The 20,815-nt window shown below is 45.0% G+C and overlaps 1 protein-coding gene across 2 annotated transcripts in view; it reads left to right on the forward strand.

Annotated features, from left to right (window-relative positions):
- Positions 1–20,815, forward strand: part of IFT81 (intraflagellar transport 81) — a 193,186-nt gene that overhangs the window by 8,271 nt on the left and 164,100 nt on the right. For both annotated transcript variants that reach the window (XM_040416067.1, XM_040416066.1), the window contains exon 3: positions 5,030–5,133. In XM_040416067.1, coding sequence (XP_040272001.1) covers positions 5,030–5,133 — 104 coding nt within the window. The remainder of the gene's footprint in view (positions 1–5,029; positions 5,134–20,815) is intronic.

A 20,815-nucleotide genomic window follows, 5' to 3' on the forward strand; every position in this document is an offset into this window, starting at 1 on the left:
GAGGAATGGCAGGGAGGGTACTATCCCTGTCTACCCCTGATCACAGGAAACCACCCTGATGGTGGGTGGACCCTGCACAGGAACCTACCCCTGTGTGCCCTGTTACACCCTAAGAAAGTGTTACCTTATGGACACATTTAGAGCTGTATTAGACCTGAAGATAGTAGGCCAGATCATCGCTAACAAGTGCTTGTAGAAACGCTGTGTAAAAGTGCAGACAATTACCCAAAGAACGAGCAATCGTTCACCAGTCAATCGCAATTTTGACCTTCTAATCAGTCTGCTGCCGTCAAATAATGATTTTGTATGGGTTCGAGCTATGGCATTACCGATCGTTTCTCCCCATACTGTGGAGGAGATCAATGTATGTAATAGCTGCAGTCTCCTCCAATGACGAGCAGGTGATTGTCGGGAAGGAACTCATTTGCTGGACTAATGCAGACCTTACTCTTGCATGTTGGAAATGTATTTTGTTTGTATTCATACCCCTTGAATTTTTTCACATTACACCCACAAACATAATTTTTTTAATATTTTATTGGGATTTTATGTGATGGACCAACACAAAGTAGCAAGTATGTGTGAAGTGAAAAGAAAATGATACATGGTTTTCAAAATTTTCGATAAATAAAAATCGGAATAGTGTGGCGTGCATTTGTATTCAGCCCCCTGTACTCTGATACCCCTAAATAAAATCCATTGTAACCAATTGCCTTCAGAAGTCACCTAATTAGTAAATAGAGTCTACCTGTATGTAATGTATTCTCAGAATAACTAAAGGTGTTCTGTGAAAGCCTCAGAGGTTTGTTAGTGATCAAACAGCATCATGAAAACCAAGGAACACAGCAGACAGGTCAAGGATAAAGTTGTGGAGAAGTGTAAAGCATGGTTAGATTATAAAAAAAAATATCCCAAGCTCTGAACATCTCACGGAGCACTGTTCAATCCATCATCCAAAAATGGAAGGAGTATGGCACAACTGCAAACCTACCAAGACAAAATACACCTTAACTGACAGCCCAAGCAAGGAGAGCACTAACTAGAGAAGCAGCCAAGAGGACAATGGTCACTCTGGAGGAGCTGCAGAGAACTTGTGTACTCCACAAATCTGGCCTTTGTGGAAGAGTGGCAAGAAGAAAGCCATTTTGGAAAGCAAGCCATAAGAAGTCCCGTTTTCAGTTTGCCACAAGCCGTGTAGGGGACACAGTAAACGTGTGGAAGAAGGTGCTCTGGTCAAATGAGACCAAAATTGAACTTTTTGGTCTAAAAGCAAAATGCTGTGTGTGGCAGAAAACTAACACTGCACATCACCCTGAAACACATCATCCCCACCGTGAAACATGGTGGTAGCAGCATCATGCTGTGGGGATGCCTTTCTTCAGCAGGGATGGGAAGGCTGGTCAAAGTTGATGGAAAGATGCATGGAGCTAAATAGGGGCAGGTTGGGAACCTAAAGTGGCCCTGGAAAAAAATACTTTAAAGTGGCCCCATGTTGTAAGAGGGTCTAAATTGACACGAAGCGGGGCAACAAAAGTAAAGGGGTCGGCAATACCATAATGCAAAATACTATATACCACAGTGCCGTTCAATGTACTGCCCCAAAACCGGTCTCTCTGAGTTGGCAATCGATAACTGCTATATTCTGTCCTCCTCCTCCAGTTGTCTCTGATTAAGTTATGGAGAAGGTGACTTAGGAGGTACGATGTGGGACATAGTTGAATTCAGGAGGTCATGTCGCTGGCCAGGTACATGAGTACCTGATTCTCAAATCGTTAATTACCACTGACAGCTTATAGTGTACTCAGCCAGCGGCAGCGATGGGGTCTTGGGCGCCACCCTAGGCATCGGACCACCAGGAAATTTCCCTGTAAGGTCTATGGCCAATTCGACCCTGGAGCTAAATACAGGGCAATCCTGGAGGAAAATCTGGTAGTGGCTGCAAAAGAATTGAGACTGGGGCAGAGGTTCACCGTCCAGCAGGACAGTGACCCTAAACATACAGCCAGAGCTATAGTGGAATAGTTTAGATCAAACCATATTCATGTTTTAGAATGGTCCATTCTCATTCAAAGTCCAGACCTAAATCCCATTGAGAATCTGTGGCAAGACTTGAAAATTGCTGTTCACAGAAGCTCTCCATCCAATCTGACTGAGCTTCAGCTATTTTGCAAAGAAGAATAGGCAAAAATTTCAGCCTCTAGATGTGCAAAGCTGGTAAAGACGTACTGTACCCCAAAAGACTTGCAGCTGTAATTTTAGCGAAAGGTGGTCCTACAAAGTATTGACTCAGGGTGGCTGAATACAAATGCATGCCTCACTTTTCCATTTTTATTTATTATAAACTTTGAAAACCATATATCATTTTCTTTTCACTTCATACATTCTCCCTACTTTGTGTTGGTCTACCACTTAAAATGCCAATAAAACACATTTAAAGGGGTTATTCAATATCTAAAATATCCTCCCAATTCCCGGGCCCTTTGTACGGATTATACTTATCTATTCCGCAGCACTGGTGTCGCTCTGGATCCCTGTATGGGGAGAGCAGTCAATAGCAGGCCGAGACGGTGACCAGACTCAAGGGGACTTATTCCCGTCACGGCCTGCTGTTGGCTGTTCCCAAACCCCCATCACTTGATGTTTTGATCTGAGAGACCGGATGATGCAGCGGCGGCCGTGCAGGGATGCGGAGCGACGCGGGTGCCGAGGAGTAGGCAAGTATAATCCGTACAAGGGGCCTGGGCATTGGGGGGGGAGGGGGTTATTTTAGATATCAGATAACCCTTTTAAGTTTGTTGGTATATTGTGAAAAAATGTGGAAAAGTTCAAGGGCTCGATGCGAGCGCAATTTCCTGGTCATTACACTAGGAGTCGTCTCCTGTGAAGTGGTGGCATAGTGTAATTACAAATACTCCATTCAAGTGAAAGGAGCAAGTACTTATCATTATACCCCACTTCCGAGATGAAGTGCAGTGTAATGAACAGGGAGCGCCACCTCATTTTCAAACAGCTGATCGGCGGGGTGCTGGGTGTCAGACCCCCGCAGATCAGATCATCAATATAAATCACTGCACAGCCCCTTTAAGTATAGTATATCAGTACAAAAGATATATTCAACAGTCTACAAAAGATTAAAGGGGTTTTCCCAAAGGATTAAAAAATCTGCATAAAACTTTATTCAGATAGTGTGCAGTATTAATCTGCACAAACTAGATCCAGTCACGCTTTGGACACTGAAAAATTGCAGTACGTATATCCTATCCTATTCCTTGGACTGCACACTGACTACTTTGTGGGTTGAAATTGAATATAGTCTGCCACACTTTTTGGGGGCTTTTACGCCTTTCACTGTGTGTGTTTCTTTTATTCTGCAGGTCAGTGCAATTGCAGAGATACCAAAGTTCTATATTTTTTTCTTATGTTTTACTACTTAAAAAAAAAATTTGAATATAAAAATCTGCCTTTGTGTCACCATATTCTGATAAATATAAATGTTTTATATTTCCATCTACAGAGCCATGTTAGGTGTCTTGATTTTTGTGGGGAAAGCTGTAGGTTTTATTGGTACCATTTTTAGGCACCAAAAATATTTGATCACTAATTCCGTTTTTTAGAAGAAGTGAGGTGACCAAGAAACGTTTGATTTTAGATTTTTTTGTCCATTACAGTATATCGTATAGTTTTTATGCATAGTATTTTGTTTATTTTTTTATGTAAAATTGGGTACGTGGAGTGATTTAAAATTTGAATATATATAAATATATATATATATATATATATATATATATATATTTTTTTTTTTTTTTAAAGAAACATATATTTTCCTTTTTTCATTTTTGCTTTTAGTTTTTGTCTCCTCAGAAAACTTGCAATAATTTATTACACAAGGCTCCAAGCTCTCATGACAACCAATTGGCACCCCATGATTTTGCCAAGCCCCCTCTGTCTATTCAGATGCCGTGGTTGATAATGACCACAGAATCTGAGTGGTTAAGAATCCATGATCGTAGTCACCTCTGATCACATACACTGCCTTTAGGTGTCAGCTGTGTAACATAGCTTTCACCCATTATCCTCTGTACATGTATGCTGGATGTCTCCAAGAGGTTCATGAATTTCCAACTGGGTGTTACTGGTACCTGCTCATTCTTACCCGGTCCAATCAGTGCTGCCAGTGTCAGGCTATGCATGAACACCCCCAACAGGCCCAAGTACAAATTTATTAATAAACATCTGGTAGGAATAACAGAGGAACAGAACAAACTGGAGTTATATGAAATGATGCTCCAGGAATGTTATTGCATGGGGAATGTGAGTAGTTATTAAAGAGGACCTGTCACCACAAAATGCAGTGTTGTCAGGCAGCAGGTTATAAAGAAGAAGGATCTGAGCAAATTGATTGTATAGTTTTGTGGGAAAATATTCAGTAAAATGTATAATTTTTACATTTAAATCTCTGCTATTTTTGATCTTATCTGTACATGGTGGATGTGTTATCAGTGATTGATAGCATTCTCTGTGTAAGTGTGTATACAGAGATGGCTGTCAGTCACTGATAGCTGTACATGGGGGAGGTGTTATCAGTGATTATTAGCATTCTCTGTGTAAGTGTGTATACAGAGATGGCTGTCAGTCACTGATGGCTGTACATGGGGGAGGTGTCTTCAGTGATTGATAGTATTCTCTGTGTAAGTGTGTATATATAGATAGCTGTCGGTCACTGATAGCTGTACACAGGGGTGGTCTTAATTTCAGAAAAGCAGAGAAGATAGAAAAGTATAAATTACAAGTTTTACAGAATTTTTTCCCCACAAAACTGCTCAACTCCACCTGCTCTTATACCATGCTGCCTGCAGATTGCACTGTATTTTGTGGTGACAGACTCTCTTTAAACAGACATGTCAGGAATGGTGACAGGTCCTCTTTAAAAATGAAAGAAAAGATCTTTTTAGTGTAATTCCTTTTATTTTATTTTCTAAGTCTGTAACATGTTGTCTATTTTATGTTAATGTTAATATTACCTTTTCAGCATTCCCTTGACATTCGAGAAGAAATGCCAGATCAAACTACGAAGAGGATGTTGAACATTCTAGGTATCCTGAAATATAAACCCCCCGGAAACACAGGAGATCTGTAGGTACCAATAATTCTGAACATTTAAAGGAGACCTACTAGATAAATCTTGAATTCCTAATATTTAATTAATTCCCAATATCTAACTTCTGTGCTGAGATACAGTATAATTGATTGAAGTGATAGGTCGCAACCAGTCAGGTTCCTAGGACAAGATTCAAGTCCATTCACACGACTGTGTCCGTTTTGTGGACCGCTAATTGCCGAGCCACAAAACACAGACACTGGCCATGTGCACGCCCCATCGCAGCGTGGATCCACTGATTTCAATGGGTCCGCAAGATGCTGCAAAGAAGACATGACTTATCTTTTCCTACGTGGCCATATGGACCCGGAAGCACATGGAAACCCGTGTGCCATGGGATAGAGGATAAGTGTATTTTTACAGGCGACCCCAGCAGTTGGACCCCTAACAGTCAAACACGTATCCTTTGTCCTGTGGATAGGAAATAAGGTGACAACCCCTTTAAGACTTTGGATCTGCAATATAAACCATAATATAGAAGTAAAATAATAACAGTTTGTGGATTTCTTTTTAAATATATTTTTTTATCTACCAGTAGGTCCCCTTTCATTTCTATTTCCCCTTTCACTTGACTTTTATTGACAACTGTAAAAATCTTGAAAGCAGTATGTCATTCATACACATACAAAATGTAGGTTGTAAGGTATAGTCCTGCCCATACCTGCTTTTAAAATATGCTAATTACTTCACTACCAGCAAGTAGGGCGTCTACTTGCTGGTAGCTGCCGCATTCTCCTTTTAAAAAAACGCCCTCTCCTCCAGTTGATTGACAGGGCCAGTGAGTGCTCCTCCTCCGGCTGGCCCTGTCTGCAATTCAAATCCCGCGCCTGCGCCTTACGTGTCTTCATTCGGCGCAGGCTCTCTGAGAGAAGGACGCTCGCTTCCTCAGCACTCTTTCAGTGCGCTGATAACGTCTTCTCTTTTGGGTTTAGAGGTGACATCATCGGCGCAGGCGCACTGAGGGAGTGCTGAGGAAGCGAGCGTCCTTCTCTCAGAGCGCCTGCGCCGAATAAAGACACGTAAGGCGCAGGCGCGGGATTTGAATTGCCAGCCGGAGGAGGAGAGCGCTCGCTGGCCCTGTCAATCAACTAGAGGAGGGGGCGCTTTTTTAAAAGGAGGATGCAGCGGCTACCAGCAAGTAGACGCTCTACCTGCTGGTAGTGAAGTAATTTGCATATTTTAAAAGCTCAATCTTTTATGAAACGAAGCCACAGAACAAGGTAAGAGCCCTATATATTGAATAGTCGTACAATAAGGATTTTAACCACCTCCGGACCGCTGTACGCACAGACGCGTCCTGGAGGTGGTTGATTCATTCCTCCTGGACGCGCCGGCGCGTCCTCTCGCGAGACGCGAGATTTCCTGTGAACGCGCGCACACAGGCGCGCGCGCTCACAGGAACGGAAGGTAAGAGAGTTGATCTCCAGCCTGCCAGCGGCGATCGTTCGCTGGCAGGCTGGAGATGTGTTTTTTTTAACCCCTAACAGGTATATTAGACGCTGTTTTGATAACAGCGTCTAATATACCTGCTACCTGGTCCTCTGGTGGTCCCATTTGTTTGGATCGACCACCAGAGGACACAGATAGCTCAGTAAAGTCCCACCAAGCACCACTACACTACACTACACCCCCCCCCCGTCACTTATTAACCCCTTATTAGCCCCTGATCACCCCTAATCACCCCTGATCACCCCATATAGACTCCCTGATCACCCCCCTGTCATTGATTACCCCCCTGTCATTGATCAACCCCCTGTAAAGCTCCATTCAGATGTCCGCATGATTTTTACGGATCCACTGATAGATGGATCGGATCCGCAAAACGCATCCGGACGTCTGAATGAAGCCTTACAGGGGCATGATCAATGACTGTGGTTATCACCCCATATAGACTCCCTGATCACCCCCCTGTCATTGATCACCCCCCTGTCATTGATTACCCCCCTGTAAAGCTCCATTCAGACGTCCGCATGATTTTTACGGATCCACTGATAGATGGATCGGATCCGCAAAACGCATCCGGACGTCTGAATGAAGCCTTACAGGGGCATGATCAATGACTGTGGTTATCACCCCATATAGACTCCCTGATCACCCCCCTGTCATTGATCACCCCCCTGTCATTGATTACCCCCCTGTAAAGCTCCATTCAGACGTCCGCATGATTTTTACGGATCCACTGATAGATGGATCGGATCCGCAAAACGCATCCGGACGTCTGAATGAAGCCTTACAGGGGCATGATCAATGACTGTGGTTATCACCCCATATAGACTCCCTGATCACCCCCCTGTCATTGATTACCCCCCTGTAAAGCTCCATTCAGACGTCCGCATGATTTTTACGGATCCACTGATAGATGGATCGGATCCGCAAAACGCATCCGGACGTCTGAATGAAGCCTTACAGGGGCATGATCAATGACTGTGGTGATCACCCCATATAGACTCCCTGATCACCCCCCTGTCATTGATCACCCCCCTGTAAAGCTCCATTCAGACGTCCGCATGATTTTTACGGATCCACTGATAGATGGATCGGATCCGCAAAACGCATCCGGACGTCTGAATGAAGCCTTACAGGGGCATGATCAATGACTGTGGTTATCACCCCATATAGACTCCCTGATCACCCCCCTGTCATTGATTACCCCCCTGTAAAGCTCCATTCAGACGTCCGCATGATTTTTACGGATCCACTGATAGATGGATCGGATCCGCAAAACGCATCCGGACGTCTGAATGAAGCCTTACAGGGGCATGATCAATGACTGTGGTGATCACCCCATCACCCCCCTGTCATTGATTACCCCCCTGTCATTGATCACCCCCCTGTAAAGCTCCATTCAGACGTCCGCATGATTTTTACGGATCCACTGATAGATGGATCGGATCCGCAAAACGCATCCGGACGTCTGAATGAAGCCTTACATGGGCGTGATAAATGACTGTGGTTATCACCCCATATAGACTCCCTGATCACCCCCCTGTCATTGATCACCACCCCTGTCATTGATCACCCCCCCTGTCATTGATCACCCCCCTGTCATTGATCACCCCCCCTGTCATTGATCACCCCTCTGTAAGGCTCCATTCAGATATTTTTTTGGCCCAAGTTAGCGGAATTATTTTTTTTTTTTCTTACAAAGTCTCATATTCCACTAACTTGTGACAAAAAATTAAATCTCACATGAACTCACCATACCCCTCACGGAATCCAAATGCGTAAAATTTTTTAGACATTTATATTCCAGACTTCTTCTCACGCTTTAGGGCCCCTAGAATGCCAGGGCAGTATAAATAACCCACATGTGACCCCATTTCGGAAAGAAGACACCCCCAGGTATTCCGTGAGGGGCATATTGAGTCCATGAAAGATTGAAATTTTTGTCCCAAGTTAGCGGAACGGGAGACTTTGTGAGAAAAAAATAAAAAATATCAATTTCCGCTAACTTGTGCCAAAAAAAAAAAATTTCTATGAACTCGCCATGCCCCTCATTGAATACCTTGGGGTGTCTTCTTTCCAAAATGGGGTCACATGTGGGGTATTTATACTGCCCTGGCATTCTAGGGGCCCCAAAGCGTGAGAAGAAGTCTGGTATCCAAATGTCTAAAAATGCCCTCCTAAAAGGAATTTGGGCCCCTTTGCGCATCTAGGCTGCAAAAAAGTGTCACACATCTGGTATCGCCGTACTCAGGAGAAGTTGGGGAATGTGTTTTGGGGTGTCATTTTACATATACCCATGCTGGGTGAGATAAATATCTTGGTCAAATGCCAACTTTGTATAAAAAAATGGGAAAAGTTGTCTTTTGCCAAGATATTTCTCTCACCCAGCATGGGTATATGTAAAAAGACACCCCAAAACACATTCCCCAACTTCTCCCGAGTACGGAGATACCAGATGTGTGACACTTTTTTGCAGCCTAGGTGGGCAAAGGGGCCCATATTCCAAAGAGCACCTTTCGGATTTCACTGGTCATTTTACCTACTTACCACACATTAGGGCCCCTGGAAAATGCCAGGGCAGTATAACTACCCCACAAGTGACCCCATTTTGGAAAGAAGACACCCCAAGGTATTCCGTGAGGGGCATGGCGAGTTCCTAGAATTTTTTATTTTTTGTCACAAGTTAGTGGAAAATGATGATTTTATTTTATTTTTTTTTTTTCATACAAAGTCTCATATTCCACTAACTTGTGACAAAAAATAAAAACTTCCATGAACTCACTATGCCCATCAGCGAATACCTTGGGGTCTATTCTTTCCAAAATGGGGTCACTTGTGGGGTAGTTATACTGCCCTGGCATTCTAGGGGCCCAAATGTGTGGTAAGGAGTTTGAAATCAAATTCTGTAAAAAATGACGAGTGAAATCCGAAAGGTGCTCTTTGGAATATGGGCCCCTTTGCCCACCTAGGCTGCAAAAAAGTGTCACACATCTGGTATCTCCGTATTCAGGAGAAGTTGGGGAATGTGTTTTGGGGTGTCTTTTTACATATACCCATGCTGGGTGAGAGAAATATCTTGGCAAAAGACAACTTTTCCCATTTTTTTATACAAAGTTGGCATTTGACCAAGATATTTATCTCACCCAGCATGGGTATATGTAAAATGACACCCCAAAACACATTCCCCAACTTCTACTGAATACGGAGATACCAGATGTGTGACACTTTTTTGCAGCCTAGGTGGGCAAAGGGGCCCACATTCCAAAGAGCACCTTTCGGATTTCACTGGTCAGTTTTTACAGAATTTGATTTCAAACTCCTTACCACACATTTGGGCCCCTAGAATGCCAGGGCAGTATAACTACCCCACAAGTGACCCCATTTTGGAAAGAAGAGACCCCAAGGTATTTCGTGATGGGCATAGTGAGTTCATGGAAGTTTTTATTTTTTGTCACAAGTTAGTGGAATATGAGACTTTGTAAGAAAAAAAAAAAAATAAAAAAAATCATCATTTTCCGCTAACTTGTGACAAAAAATAAAAAGTTCTATGAACTCACTATGCCCATCAGCGAATACCTTAGGGTGTGTACTTTCCGAAATGGGGTCATTTGTGGGGTGTTTGTACTGTCTGGGCATTGTAGAACCTCAGGAAACATGACAGGTGCTCAGAAAGTCAGAGCTGCTTCAAAAAGCGGAAATTCACATTTTTGTACCATAGTTTGTAAACGCTATAACTTTTACCCAAACCATTTTTTTTTTACCCAAACATTTTTTTTTTATCAAAGACATGTAGAACAATAAATTTAGAGCAAAATTTATATATGGATGTCATTTTTTTTGCAAAATTTTACAACTGAAAGTGAAAAATGTCATTTTTTTGCAAAAAAATCGTTAAATTTCGATCAATAACAAAAAAAGTAGAAAAGGCAGCAGCAATGAAATACCACCAAATGAAAGCTCTATTAGTGAGAAGAAAAGGAGGTAAAATTCATTTGGGTGGTAAGTTGCATGACCGAGCAATAAACGGTGAAAGTAGTGTAGGTCAGAAGTGTAAAAAGTGGCCTGGTCTTTCAGGGTGTTTAAGCACTGGGGGCTGAGGTGGTTAATATGCCCAAAAATGAGTTTTGGGGGTGACAGAAGCCCTTTAAGGCCTCTTTACACAGACTGATGATCGAAGCAATTACAGTGCCTCGTAAAAGTATTCACCCCCTTGACTTTTTTCATATTTAGGTGCCTCAAAACCTGGAGTTAACATGGATTGTTTTAGGATTTGCATCATTTAATTTACAGAACATGCCCACAATTTTGAGGATGTTGTTTTTTTATTTTATTATTATTATGAAGCAAACAACAAATAGGACAAAATAACTGAAAAAGTCGATGTGCATAACTATTCACCCCCCTAAAGTCAATACTTTGTAGAGCCACCTTTTGCGGCAATCACAGCTCCAAGTCGCTTTGGATAAGTCTCTGAGCTTGCCACATTTTACCACTGGGATTTTTGCCATTCCCACTTGCAAACTAACTGAAATAAAGTGGCCTAAATGGGAGGAAACGCTCAAAAACCCCAAACACTGTGGCGTGTTTATAACCGGAGGAGCAATTGCTCCGCATGTGATCCGTTGCTAACGACAATCCCCAGCAAAAATGCATACAATGGAGGATGTCGGCAGCGGACCACATGCACCACAATGGCATCCTACACATCCTGTGATATAGCTTAGATACATATAGCTGTCATATAGCTGAGATTCATATAGCTTAGATACATATATCTGGGGCGTGGCCTAACTGTCATGGAGTGAGGACGCTTTTTGCTTCAGCTCCTCTAAAATCCGTTCAATATCCTGGCCATCCATGCTTTTGATTGCTCTAGAACAGTGGAGTTACACTCAGCAAGCGAAAAGGAATAGTCTGTGAGACCTGGGGGTCAGTGTCCTTACCATCTAGAGACTACAACCTCTGTAAAGCCTCCTACCTGGCTCTGATCCGTGTGTCCCCATCGCCATCTTGGATCCCGGATCTTCCGGCTGTCTGTGCTTGCCTGCTGGTCGGTGCCTCCGAACCTGTGACTGTCGGTCTGATGGTGAGTCGCTTCACCGACTCTCTCCCTGTGGTGATCCTAAGACTCTGATTCGCGGCCTTCTGGTGATCGGAGCGGTCATACACGTACCCGAGCAGGATCGGGCCTAAACGCCGGGACTTGTCTGTGCTGTAGCGGCGAAAGCTGCGCTGCCTGCTTACTGATTCAAGACGGCGTCGAGGACCAGCGGGACTGAGCGGTGACCCTGTTACTAACATTCTGGGTCCCTACCCGAATGTCACAGCCAGACAGCTGAGAAGCGCTCACAGGAGCTTCTCAGATCCTCCTCCTTGAATTTCTTTGTTTTGGTTTAGTTTCTCATCTCGTTAGTCTATCTCAGCTGTCATGCAGTTAGACTGATCGCTACCCTTTAAGTTCCTCCCCATAATGCAGTAGTGTGCGGCTGATACAACTTCCTGGAGTGTGTGTGCATGCAGTTCCCAGTTCCCAGTTCCCTGTTCCCTGTTCCCTGTTCCTAGTCGTCAGTCGTCATTCGTCTGCAAGATAAGTGCTGTTTATGTTTTTATGATTTTGTCTTTTCTGGATCCAGGTGACCCTGACTCCCTCCCTGTCAGTGTAGGGAGCCGGTGGTCGTGTCCCTTCACTATAGTAGGGTCTTCAGGTAATAGATAGCCGAGGAACGTGGATATGCGGCCATCCACCTTTGGGGTGTTCGCATAGGCTGAGCAGTCAGGGAGAGCGGCAGGTCTATTGCAGGGGTCTCCCCTTGTTCCTTAGTTGTGGATCCAGAGAGACATTGTTTATATGGTATTGTCTTGTTTCCTGTACACCATCCGTGACATTATCAGCCGCCCAAAACCGTCTCAAGCATGGATCGGGTTTCACTTTTGGCTGAACGCTTTCAGGGTCTTTCTTTGGAGGTAGCTGATCTCCGTAAGACTTTTTCTCAGTTTCAAGTGACCGGTTCAGCTTGCGTTCATGGAGTTTGTGCTGAGCCTAAGATCTCGCTCCCGGATACGTACTCCGGGGGTAGTGAGAATTTTGTGCGTTTTAGAGAGGCTTGCAAACTCCATTTTCGCCTTCTTCCCCATTCTTCTGGTGATGAAGAACGGAGGGTGGGGATCATTATATCGCTGCTCAGGGGTAATGCTCAGTCCTGGGCCTTTTCGCTGCCGGAGGGGGCACGGCCCCTTCGTTCAGTGGATGAATTCTTTTTAGCCCTGGGTCAGATATATGATTCATCCGGATCGTATTGCTCTGGCTGAGTCTAGACTACGTCTGTTATGCCAGGGTAAACAATCCGCAGATATATACTGTTCAGAATTTCGGAGATGGGCAGCAGATACGGGTTGGAATGATGCTGCACTCCGAAGTCAATTTTGCTATGGTCTTTCAGAGGGATTGAAAGATGCATTTGCCTTTCATGAAAGACCTACCTCCTTGGATTCTGCTATGTCTCAGGCTGTTCGTATTGACAGGCGTCTTAGAGAGAGAGGAGAGATCTCTCCTTCCTGTCATACTCAGTCCCGGGACAGTGCAGCGGTCTCATTCTGTGCACAGGGGTCTCAGTCGCTGTCAGCCCCTTCTGAGCAGGAGTCCATGCAGCTGGGGTTGATTGCCTCTGACAATAGAAGATTCAGCCCGCAGGGGAGGGTTTGTTTTTGTTGTGGAGGTATAAATCATCTGGCAAATGTTTGTCCCTCTAGGAGATTCAGGCAGTTTTCTGGGAGTAATAAAGAGACAAAAAGGAAAAAATCTTTTAAAAATGTTCCGTCTGTTACTATTGGCAGGGTTGAGGCGGAAATTGAAGGTTTTCCGTTTGCTTGTAGTTCCCGTTTTGTCCTGCCTGCTAGGGTGGCGCTAGAGAGCAAGAGCATTTTTTGTGAGGATTTTTGTGGATAGTAGAGCAGCTGTCAACCTCATTGATAATCAATTTGCAATAACTCATGGTTTCCAGGTATGCACTTTGGGAAAGAATATTCCTGTTTTTGCTATTGATTCAGCTCCACTTTCTCAGAAATCATTAAAGGGCATAGTTCACAATATCCGTTTAATTGTGAGTGATGCTCATGTTGAGGATGTGTCATGTTTCGTCCTTAGCGGTTTGCCTACTCCTCTAGTGTTGGGGCTACCCTGGCTCACTAAACATAACCCCACCATTGATTGGCAAGCGAGGCAAATAAATGGTTGGAGTAACTTTTGCAGAGAGAATTGCCTCATAACATCTGTTTCTGAGGTTTCTACTAAGACTGTACCACCTTTCCTCTCTGAATTTTTGGATGTCTTCTCTGAGAGTGGAGTTCAGGGTTTGCCTCCGCACAGGGAGTATGATTGCCCTATTAATCTCATCCCAGGCGCCAAGCTGCCTAAATCTCGTTTATACAATCTCTCCCAACCTGAGAGGGTCGCTATGCGGGCTTATATCTCTGAGAGTCTGAGAAAAGGACACATACGACCCTCGAAGTCACCTGTTGCCGCTGGTTTTTTCTTTGTTAAGAAAAAAGATGGTTCTTTAAGACCTTGTCTGGATTTCAGGGAGCTGAACAGTATCACTATTCGTGATCCTTATCCGCTTCCTCTGATCCCGGACCTGTTTAACCAGGTTGTTGGGGCTAAAGTCTTTTCCAAATTAGACCTAAGAGGGGCATACAACCTGGTTAGGGTCAGAGAAGGAGACGAATGGAAGACGGCTTTCAATACCCCTGAGGGCCATTTTGAGAATTTGGTTATGCCTTTTGGTTTGATGAATGCCCCAGCCGTTTTTCAGCATTTCGTCAACAGCATTTTTTATCATTTAATGAGAAAATTTGTATTAGTGTATTTGGATGACATTTAGATTTTTTCTCCTGATTTCAAGACTCATAAGGAACACTTACGTCAGGTCTTGCTCATCCTGCGGGAGAATAAATTATACACGAAACTGGAAAAATGTGTGTTTGCGGTTCCAGAAATCCAATTTCTGGGGTTTCTTGTCTCCGCTTCTGGTTTTCGCATGGACCCCGAGAAGGTCTGCGCTGTGCTTGAGTGGGAGCTTCCTGAGAATCAGAAGGCGCTGATGCGTTTTTTGGGCTTTGCCAATTATTACAGGAAATTTATTTTGAATTATTCCTCTGTTGTTAAACCACTCACTGATATGACCAGAAAGGGGGTAGATTTTTCTTCCTGGTCGGTAGAGGCGCGTAAGGCCTTTTCTAATATCAAGGAGAGTTTTGCTTCCGCTCCCATCCTAGTACAACCTGATATTTAGTTACCCTTCATAGTTAAGGTTGATGCTTCTGAGGTAGGGGTGGGTGCGGTCTTGTCTCAGGGTTCCTCTCCTGCCAAATGGCAACCGTGTGCCTTTTTCTCAAAGAAACTCTCCTCCGCAGAGAGAAATTAGGATGTGGGAGATAGGGAATTGTTGGCCATCAAGTTGGCTTTTGAGGAATGGCGCCATTGGCTAGAGGGAGCCAGACACCCTATTACCGTGTTTACTGACCATAAAAATCTGGCCTACTTGGAGTCAGCCAAGCGTCTGAACCCGAGACAGGCCAGATGGTCTTTGTTCTTTTCAAGGTTTAATTTTGTTGTTACGTTCCGCCCTGGGGTTAAGAATGTGAAGGCAGATGCCCTGTCACAGTGTTTTCTGGGAGGTGGGAATTTTGAAGACCCGGGTCCCATTTTGGCTGAAGGTGTGGTGGTCTCTGCTCTTTTTCCTGAATTGGAGGCAGAGGTGCAGGCAGCCCAGTCAGAAGCTCCTGATCTTTGTCCTCCTGGGAGGTTGTTTGTGCCTCTCGCTTTGAGACACAAGATTTTTAAAGAACACCACGACACGGTCCTTGCTGGGCACCCGGGGGCAAGAGCCACACTGGATCTCATCGCTCGGAGATTCTGGTGGCCTGCGCTTCGTAAGTCGGTTGAGGGTTTTGTGGCAGCTTGCGAGACTTGCGCTCGTGCCAAGGTCCCTCATTCACGGCCATCAGGTCCTCTCCTTCCTTTGCCCATTCCTTCCCGTCCTTGGACACATCTGTCCATGGACTTCATAACGGACTTGCCTCGTTCCTCGGGGAAGTCTGTGATTCTGGTGGTGGTGGACCGTTTTAGCAAAATGGTGCATTTTATCCCTTTTCCTGGTTTGCCCAATGCTAAGACGCTGGCGCAGGCATTTATTGACCACATTGTCAAATTGCATGGGATTCCTTCAGACATAGTCTCTGATAGGGGCACGCAGTTTGTTTCCAGATTCTGGAAGGCTTTCTGTTCTCGCTTGGGGGTTCGGTTGTCATTCTCTTCTGCTTTCCATCCGCAGTCGAATGGCCAGACAGAGCGCGTCAATCAGAATCTGGAGACATATCTGCGCTGTTTTGTGGCGGAGAATCAGGAGGATTGGTGTTCTTTTTTGTCCCTTGCTGAGTTTGCTTTAAATAACCGTCGTCAGGAGTCCTCTGATAAGTCACCATTTTTTGGTGCATATGGGTTCCATCCGCAGTTTGGGACTTTCTCGGGAGAGGGCTCTTCTGGTTTGCCTGATGAGGACAGATTCTCCTCGTCTTTGTCATCTATTTGGCAAAAGATTCAGGATAATCTAAAGAGCATGAGTGAGAGATATAAGCGTGTGGCGGATAAGAGACGTGTGCCTGGTCCGGACCTGAATGTTGGTGATCTGGTGTGGTTGTCTACCAAGAATATCAAATTGAAGGTTCCCTCCTGGAAGTTGGGTCCTAGGTTTATTGGGCCTTACAAGATCCTGTCTGTCATCAATCCTGTTGCCTACCGTCTTGATCTTCCTCAGACTTGGAAGATCCATAATGTTTTTCATAAGTCCTTATTGAAACCTTATGTTCAACCTATTGTACCCTCGCCTTTGCCTCCTCCTCCGATTATGGTTGATGGAAATCTTGAATTTCAGGTCTCTAGGATTGTGGATTCTCGTCTTGTCCGCGGTTCCCTCCAGTACCTCGTTCATTGGGAGGGTTATGGTCCTGAGGAGAGGATGTGGGTCCCAGTGACGGACATTAGGGCCTCTCGTCTCATCAGGGCTTTCCATAGGTCCCATCCTGAGAAGGTGGGCCCTGAGTGTCCGGAGTCCACTCCTAGAGGGAGGGGTACTGTCACAGCCAGACAGCTGAGAAGCGCTCACAGGAGCTTCTCAGATCCTCCTCCTTGAATTTCTTTGTTTTGGTTTAGTTTCTCATCTCGTTAGTCTATCTCAGCTGTCATGCAGTTAGACTGATCGCTACCCTTTAAGTTCCTCCCCATAATGCAGTAGTGTGCGGCTGATACAACTTCCTGGAGTGTGTGTGCATGCTGTTCCCAGTTCCCTGTTCCCAGTCGTCAGTCGTCATTCGTCTGCAAGATAAGTGCTGTTTATGTTTTTATGATTTTGTCTTTTCTGGATCCAGGTGACCCTGACTCCCTCCGTGTCAGTGTAGGGAGCCGGTGGTCGTGTCCCTTCACTATAGTAGGGTCTTCAGGTAATAGATAGCCGAGGAACGTGGATATGCGGCCATCCACCTTTGGGGTGTTCGCATAGGCTGAGCAGTGAGGGAGAGCGGCAGGTCTATTGCAGGGGTCTCCCTTTGTTCCTTAGTTGTGGATCCAGAGAGACATTGTTTATATGGTATTGTCTTGTTTCCTGTACACCATCCGTGACACCGAACTTACCTGAATATACCTCTGCTCCTTCGTCTTGCTGTATGATCGCATGAAGCCTTGATTGACGGCACAGCCTTCACAGGTACTGAGGGAGATTGTTGGGACTCTGCACTCCATAGACTGTGCTATTTCTTATTACTAGGGCGTCTGGGATCTGCTAGGTTCCTGTTTCACTGTTCTTTAAAAGGGACTAAGCCTACTTAAAGGGTTTCTACCACCAGAAATACTGTTATGTAGCTGACTGACATTCACTCACTGCGCCTGCGCCGAATACAATGCGATGCAGGGAACAGTGACATCAATCAAGAGGAGGGGGGCGGGCAGAACAGGGGACCTGGACGGGATAAAGCTTGAGTAGACTGAGCCTCTAGGTGCTGATTTTACGCCCACATAGCACCTAGAGGCTCTTTAGCATATTATAAAAGTGGTTATTTTACAAAAACGGCTGCAGGGACAAATGTCAGAAACATACTGTTTTGTAGTGCTTACATTAGCCCATCGCTAATGTCAGTCAGCTACATAACGGTATTTCTGGTGGTAGAAACCCTTTAACCTAGGGACCACCTGTTCCATGTGAGGACTGGGGGATGACAACCCTCTTTTGGTGCTCTATCATAAGCCTTATATACATGGGCCGCAAGACGGGCGTTTCTGGTGGCCCCTTTCCTCCTAAATTAATGGTGGATGTCATGAGTCAAACGGAAGATAAGGGTCTTGATGGTCCTCCTGATCAAGAGGCGATCGACTTGAGTAAAATAATGTCGTCTAACACGCAGTGTCAATCTACTCTCACAGTTAAAATAGACCACCTACAGTCTGACCTCATCTGTCTTCGGCATGACATTGATAAAATCCGTGACAGGACCACTGAAGTGGAACGGAGATTGGGTTAAGTGGAGGACGTGGCTCATTTGGGAGAAAATTACGTCAGGGCCCTGCAGCAGCAGGTGAGGGCCTTGGAGGCGAAACTGGATGACGCTGAAAATCGAAATAGGCGAGATAACATACCAGAGAGGGCTGAGGGGCAGTCGCCTGAGGTCTTTGCGGAGCAACTTATTAAAAAATGTCTGGATCCGATTGATCTTTCCACTTCCTTTGTCGTTGAGAGAGCACACAGAATACCTACCAAACCCTTGCCACCCGGTGCTCCGGTGCGCTCCTTCATATTGAGAGTTCTGAATTATCGGGACCGTGATATTATCCTGGTGGCGGCCTGTCAACTACAGGACATTAGATTTTAAAACTCCAGGATCTCGTTCTACCCGGACATTTCCTCGGAGGTCCAAAAATTGCGACGCCAATTTACTACGGTGAGGGCTCGCCTGAGGGAAAAGGGCTTCCGTTATGCTATGTTGTATCCAGCTCGTTTAAGGATCCAGGATGGAGATTCTGTTAAATTCTTCACTACTCCGGAGGAGGCTTCGGACTGGCTGGACGGGAGAGGCTGAGCATCCATGGCCCCCCGGGTTTCGTTACCTTTGAGCACCTTACGGATATACATGTTATCTGCGGGAGCTGAAGATAGCCTGAATATCTTCACTTACTGTAGACTTTTATGTTCTCAGATTTTAAAATTGGGGACTGTTTAGTTTACTTTTGCTGGGACTCTCCGATTTAGCAAAGAACTTGCTAGCTTTAAGTTTGGGATGATAGGCTCAGATAGGTTTGGGTGGTCTGGGCAGGGTGGGGGGGGTTATACCTAACATTGCTTTTGTTCGGGGTTACTAAATGTTTCATATGTCTGTCTTGTGGTGTGTATGGGTGAGTGAATGGCCTGGATCTCCTGGGGTTTTTGCGACTTATATGGTTGGCTTTATAATTGGATGGCGACCTGTAATTTTATCTCCTGGAACGTCAGAGGGCTTAATGACAGAGTGAAAAGATCTCTTGTATTCAATTACCTAAAGAAATTCTCCCCAGATATGGTTTTATTGCAGGAGACTCGCTTCAGAGGCCAAAAGCTGTTAGCATTGAAACGTCCATGGGTTGGATCATCATTCCACGCTGTATATAGTAATTACGCTAGGGGAGTCTCTGTCCTGGTATCTAAGTCAATCCCTTTTCAACTACATTCCGTGCAGACTGATTTATCTGGGCGCTATGTTATTGTACACGCTGCTATACGGGGAAGAGAGTACATAGTGATGGACGTATACACCCCCCCCGACCTTTCAGAGAGGAGTACTAGATGACATTATGGGGAAGGTATCAACTTTGCTGACTGACCTGCTAATCATGATGGGTGACTATAATGCGGTGTTGGATCCGATTGCAGATAGACTCCGTCCCCAGGTCTCGCATAATAGGTCACTTGTCAATTGGGCTGATGCGCATGCTCTGACTGAAGGATGGAGATTTCTTCACCCAAGGGACCGTCAATATTCCTGCCACTCGGCTTCTTTTGATACCTTGTCCCGTATAGATTTGGTGTTTGTTAACAGGGAGCTATTGCCATGGCTGACCAAGGTGGAATACCTCCTGCGGGGTATCTCCGACCACCCCCCGTTACTTGTGATCTTGGCTATGCCGCTGGCACCCCCGGATAGGCAGTGGCGTCTCAATGCTAGATGGCTGGAGGTCTTATCTGTGGCCTGTGCAGCTCTAGAGGGGGAAACAGATTATTGGGCTTCTAATGAGGTGTCAACTAATCCTACTGTTGAATGGGAGGCCTTTAAGGCGGTGTTGCGCGGCACATTTATACATGCCATTGCCTCGCATAGGAAAGAATTAGTGAGTACTAGGACGAAACTAGAAGAAGAGATAGCTAACATAGAATATGAATATACTCAGAGCCCTAGCCCAGAGACCCGAGGGGTGTGGGAAGAGGCCCAGAAGAGATATCATCTTCATTTGTTGGAATATACTCAGAAGAAGCTATTGTATCAGAAACAAGTGGTGTTCTCGGAAGGGGACAAAAACGGGAGGGCTTTGGCTTATTTAGCAAAAACACAAAATCCTTAGACAGTGGTCTCCTTCATTACTAATGCGGAGGGAATTCAGTTTTCCCAACCAGGTGATATTTGTACTCAATTTGCCTGTTATTATTCTGACCTATATACCTCTAAAACCTCCTATACAGCTAGTGATATTCAGGGGTTTTTGAAGAATGTCCAGCTTACGTCACTTTCTCACTCGGATAGATCTTTTATGGACGCTCCCATTGAGGTGGGGGAAGTCAGGACAGCGATAGACAGCATGATGGTGGGGAAGTCTCCTGGTCCGGATGGTTTCCCGTTAGAATGGTACAAGGTGGATGTGGACACAACAAAGTGCGCGGTTGTTGAAACTCTTTAACTACGTCTTTGAGTGCAACAGATTGCCTCCGTCATTCATTTAGGCGACTATTGTTGTAATCCACAAACCTGGGAAACCTACGGATCAGTGCAGTTCCTATAGACCAATCTCCCTTTTGAATGTGGATGCGAAAATCCTAGCTAAACTTCTCGCTAGACGTCTCAGGGATGTAATTTTGTCAGTGATTGATCCCGATCAATCTGGTTTCATGCCGGGTAAAACCGCTGATATTAATCTTA

Source organism: Bufo bufo, chromosome 2, assembly GCF_905171765.1.
Source record: "Bufo bufo chromosome 2, aBufBuf1.1, whole genome shotgun sequence".
Taxonomy (NCBI): domain Eukaryota; kingdom Metazoa; phylum Chordata; class Amphibia; order Anura; family Bufonidae; genus Bufo; species Bufo bufo.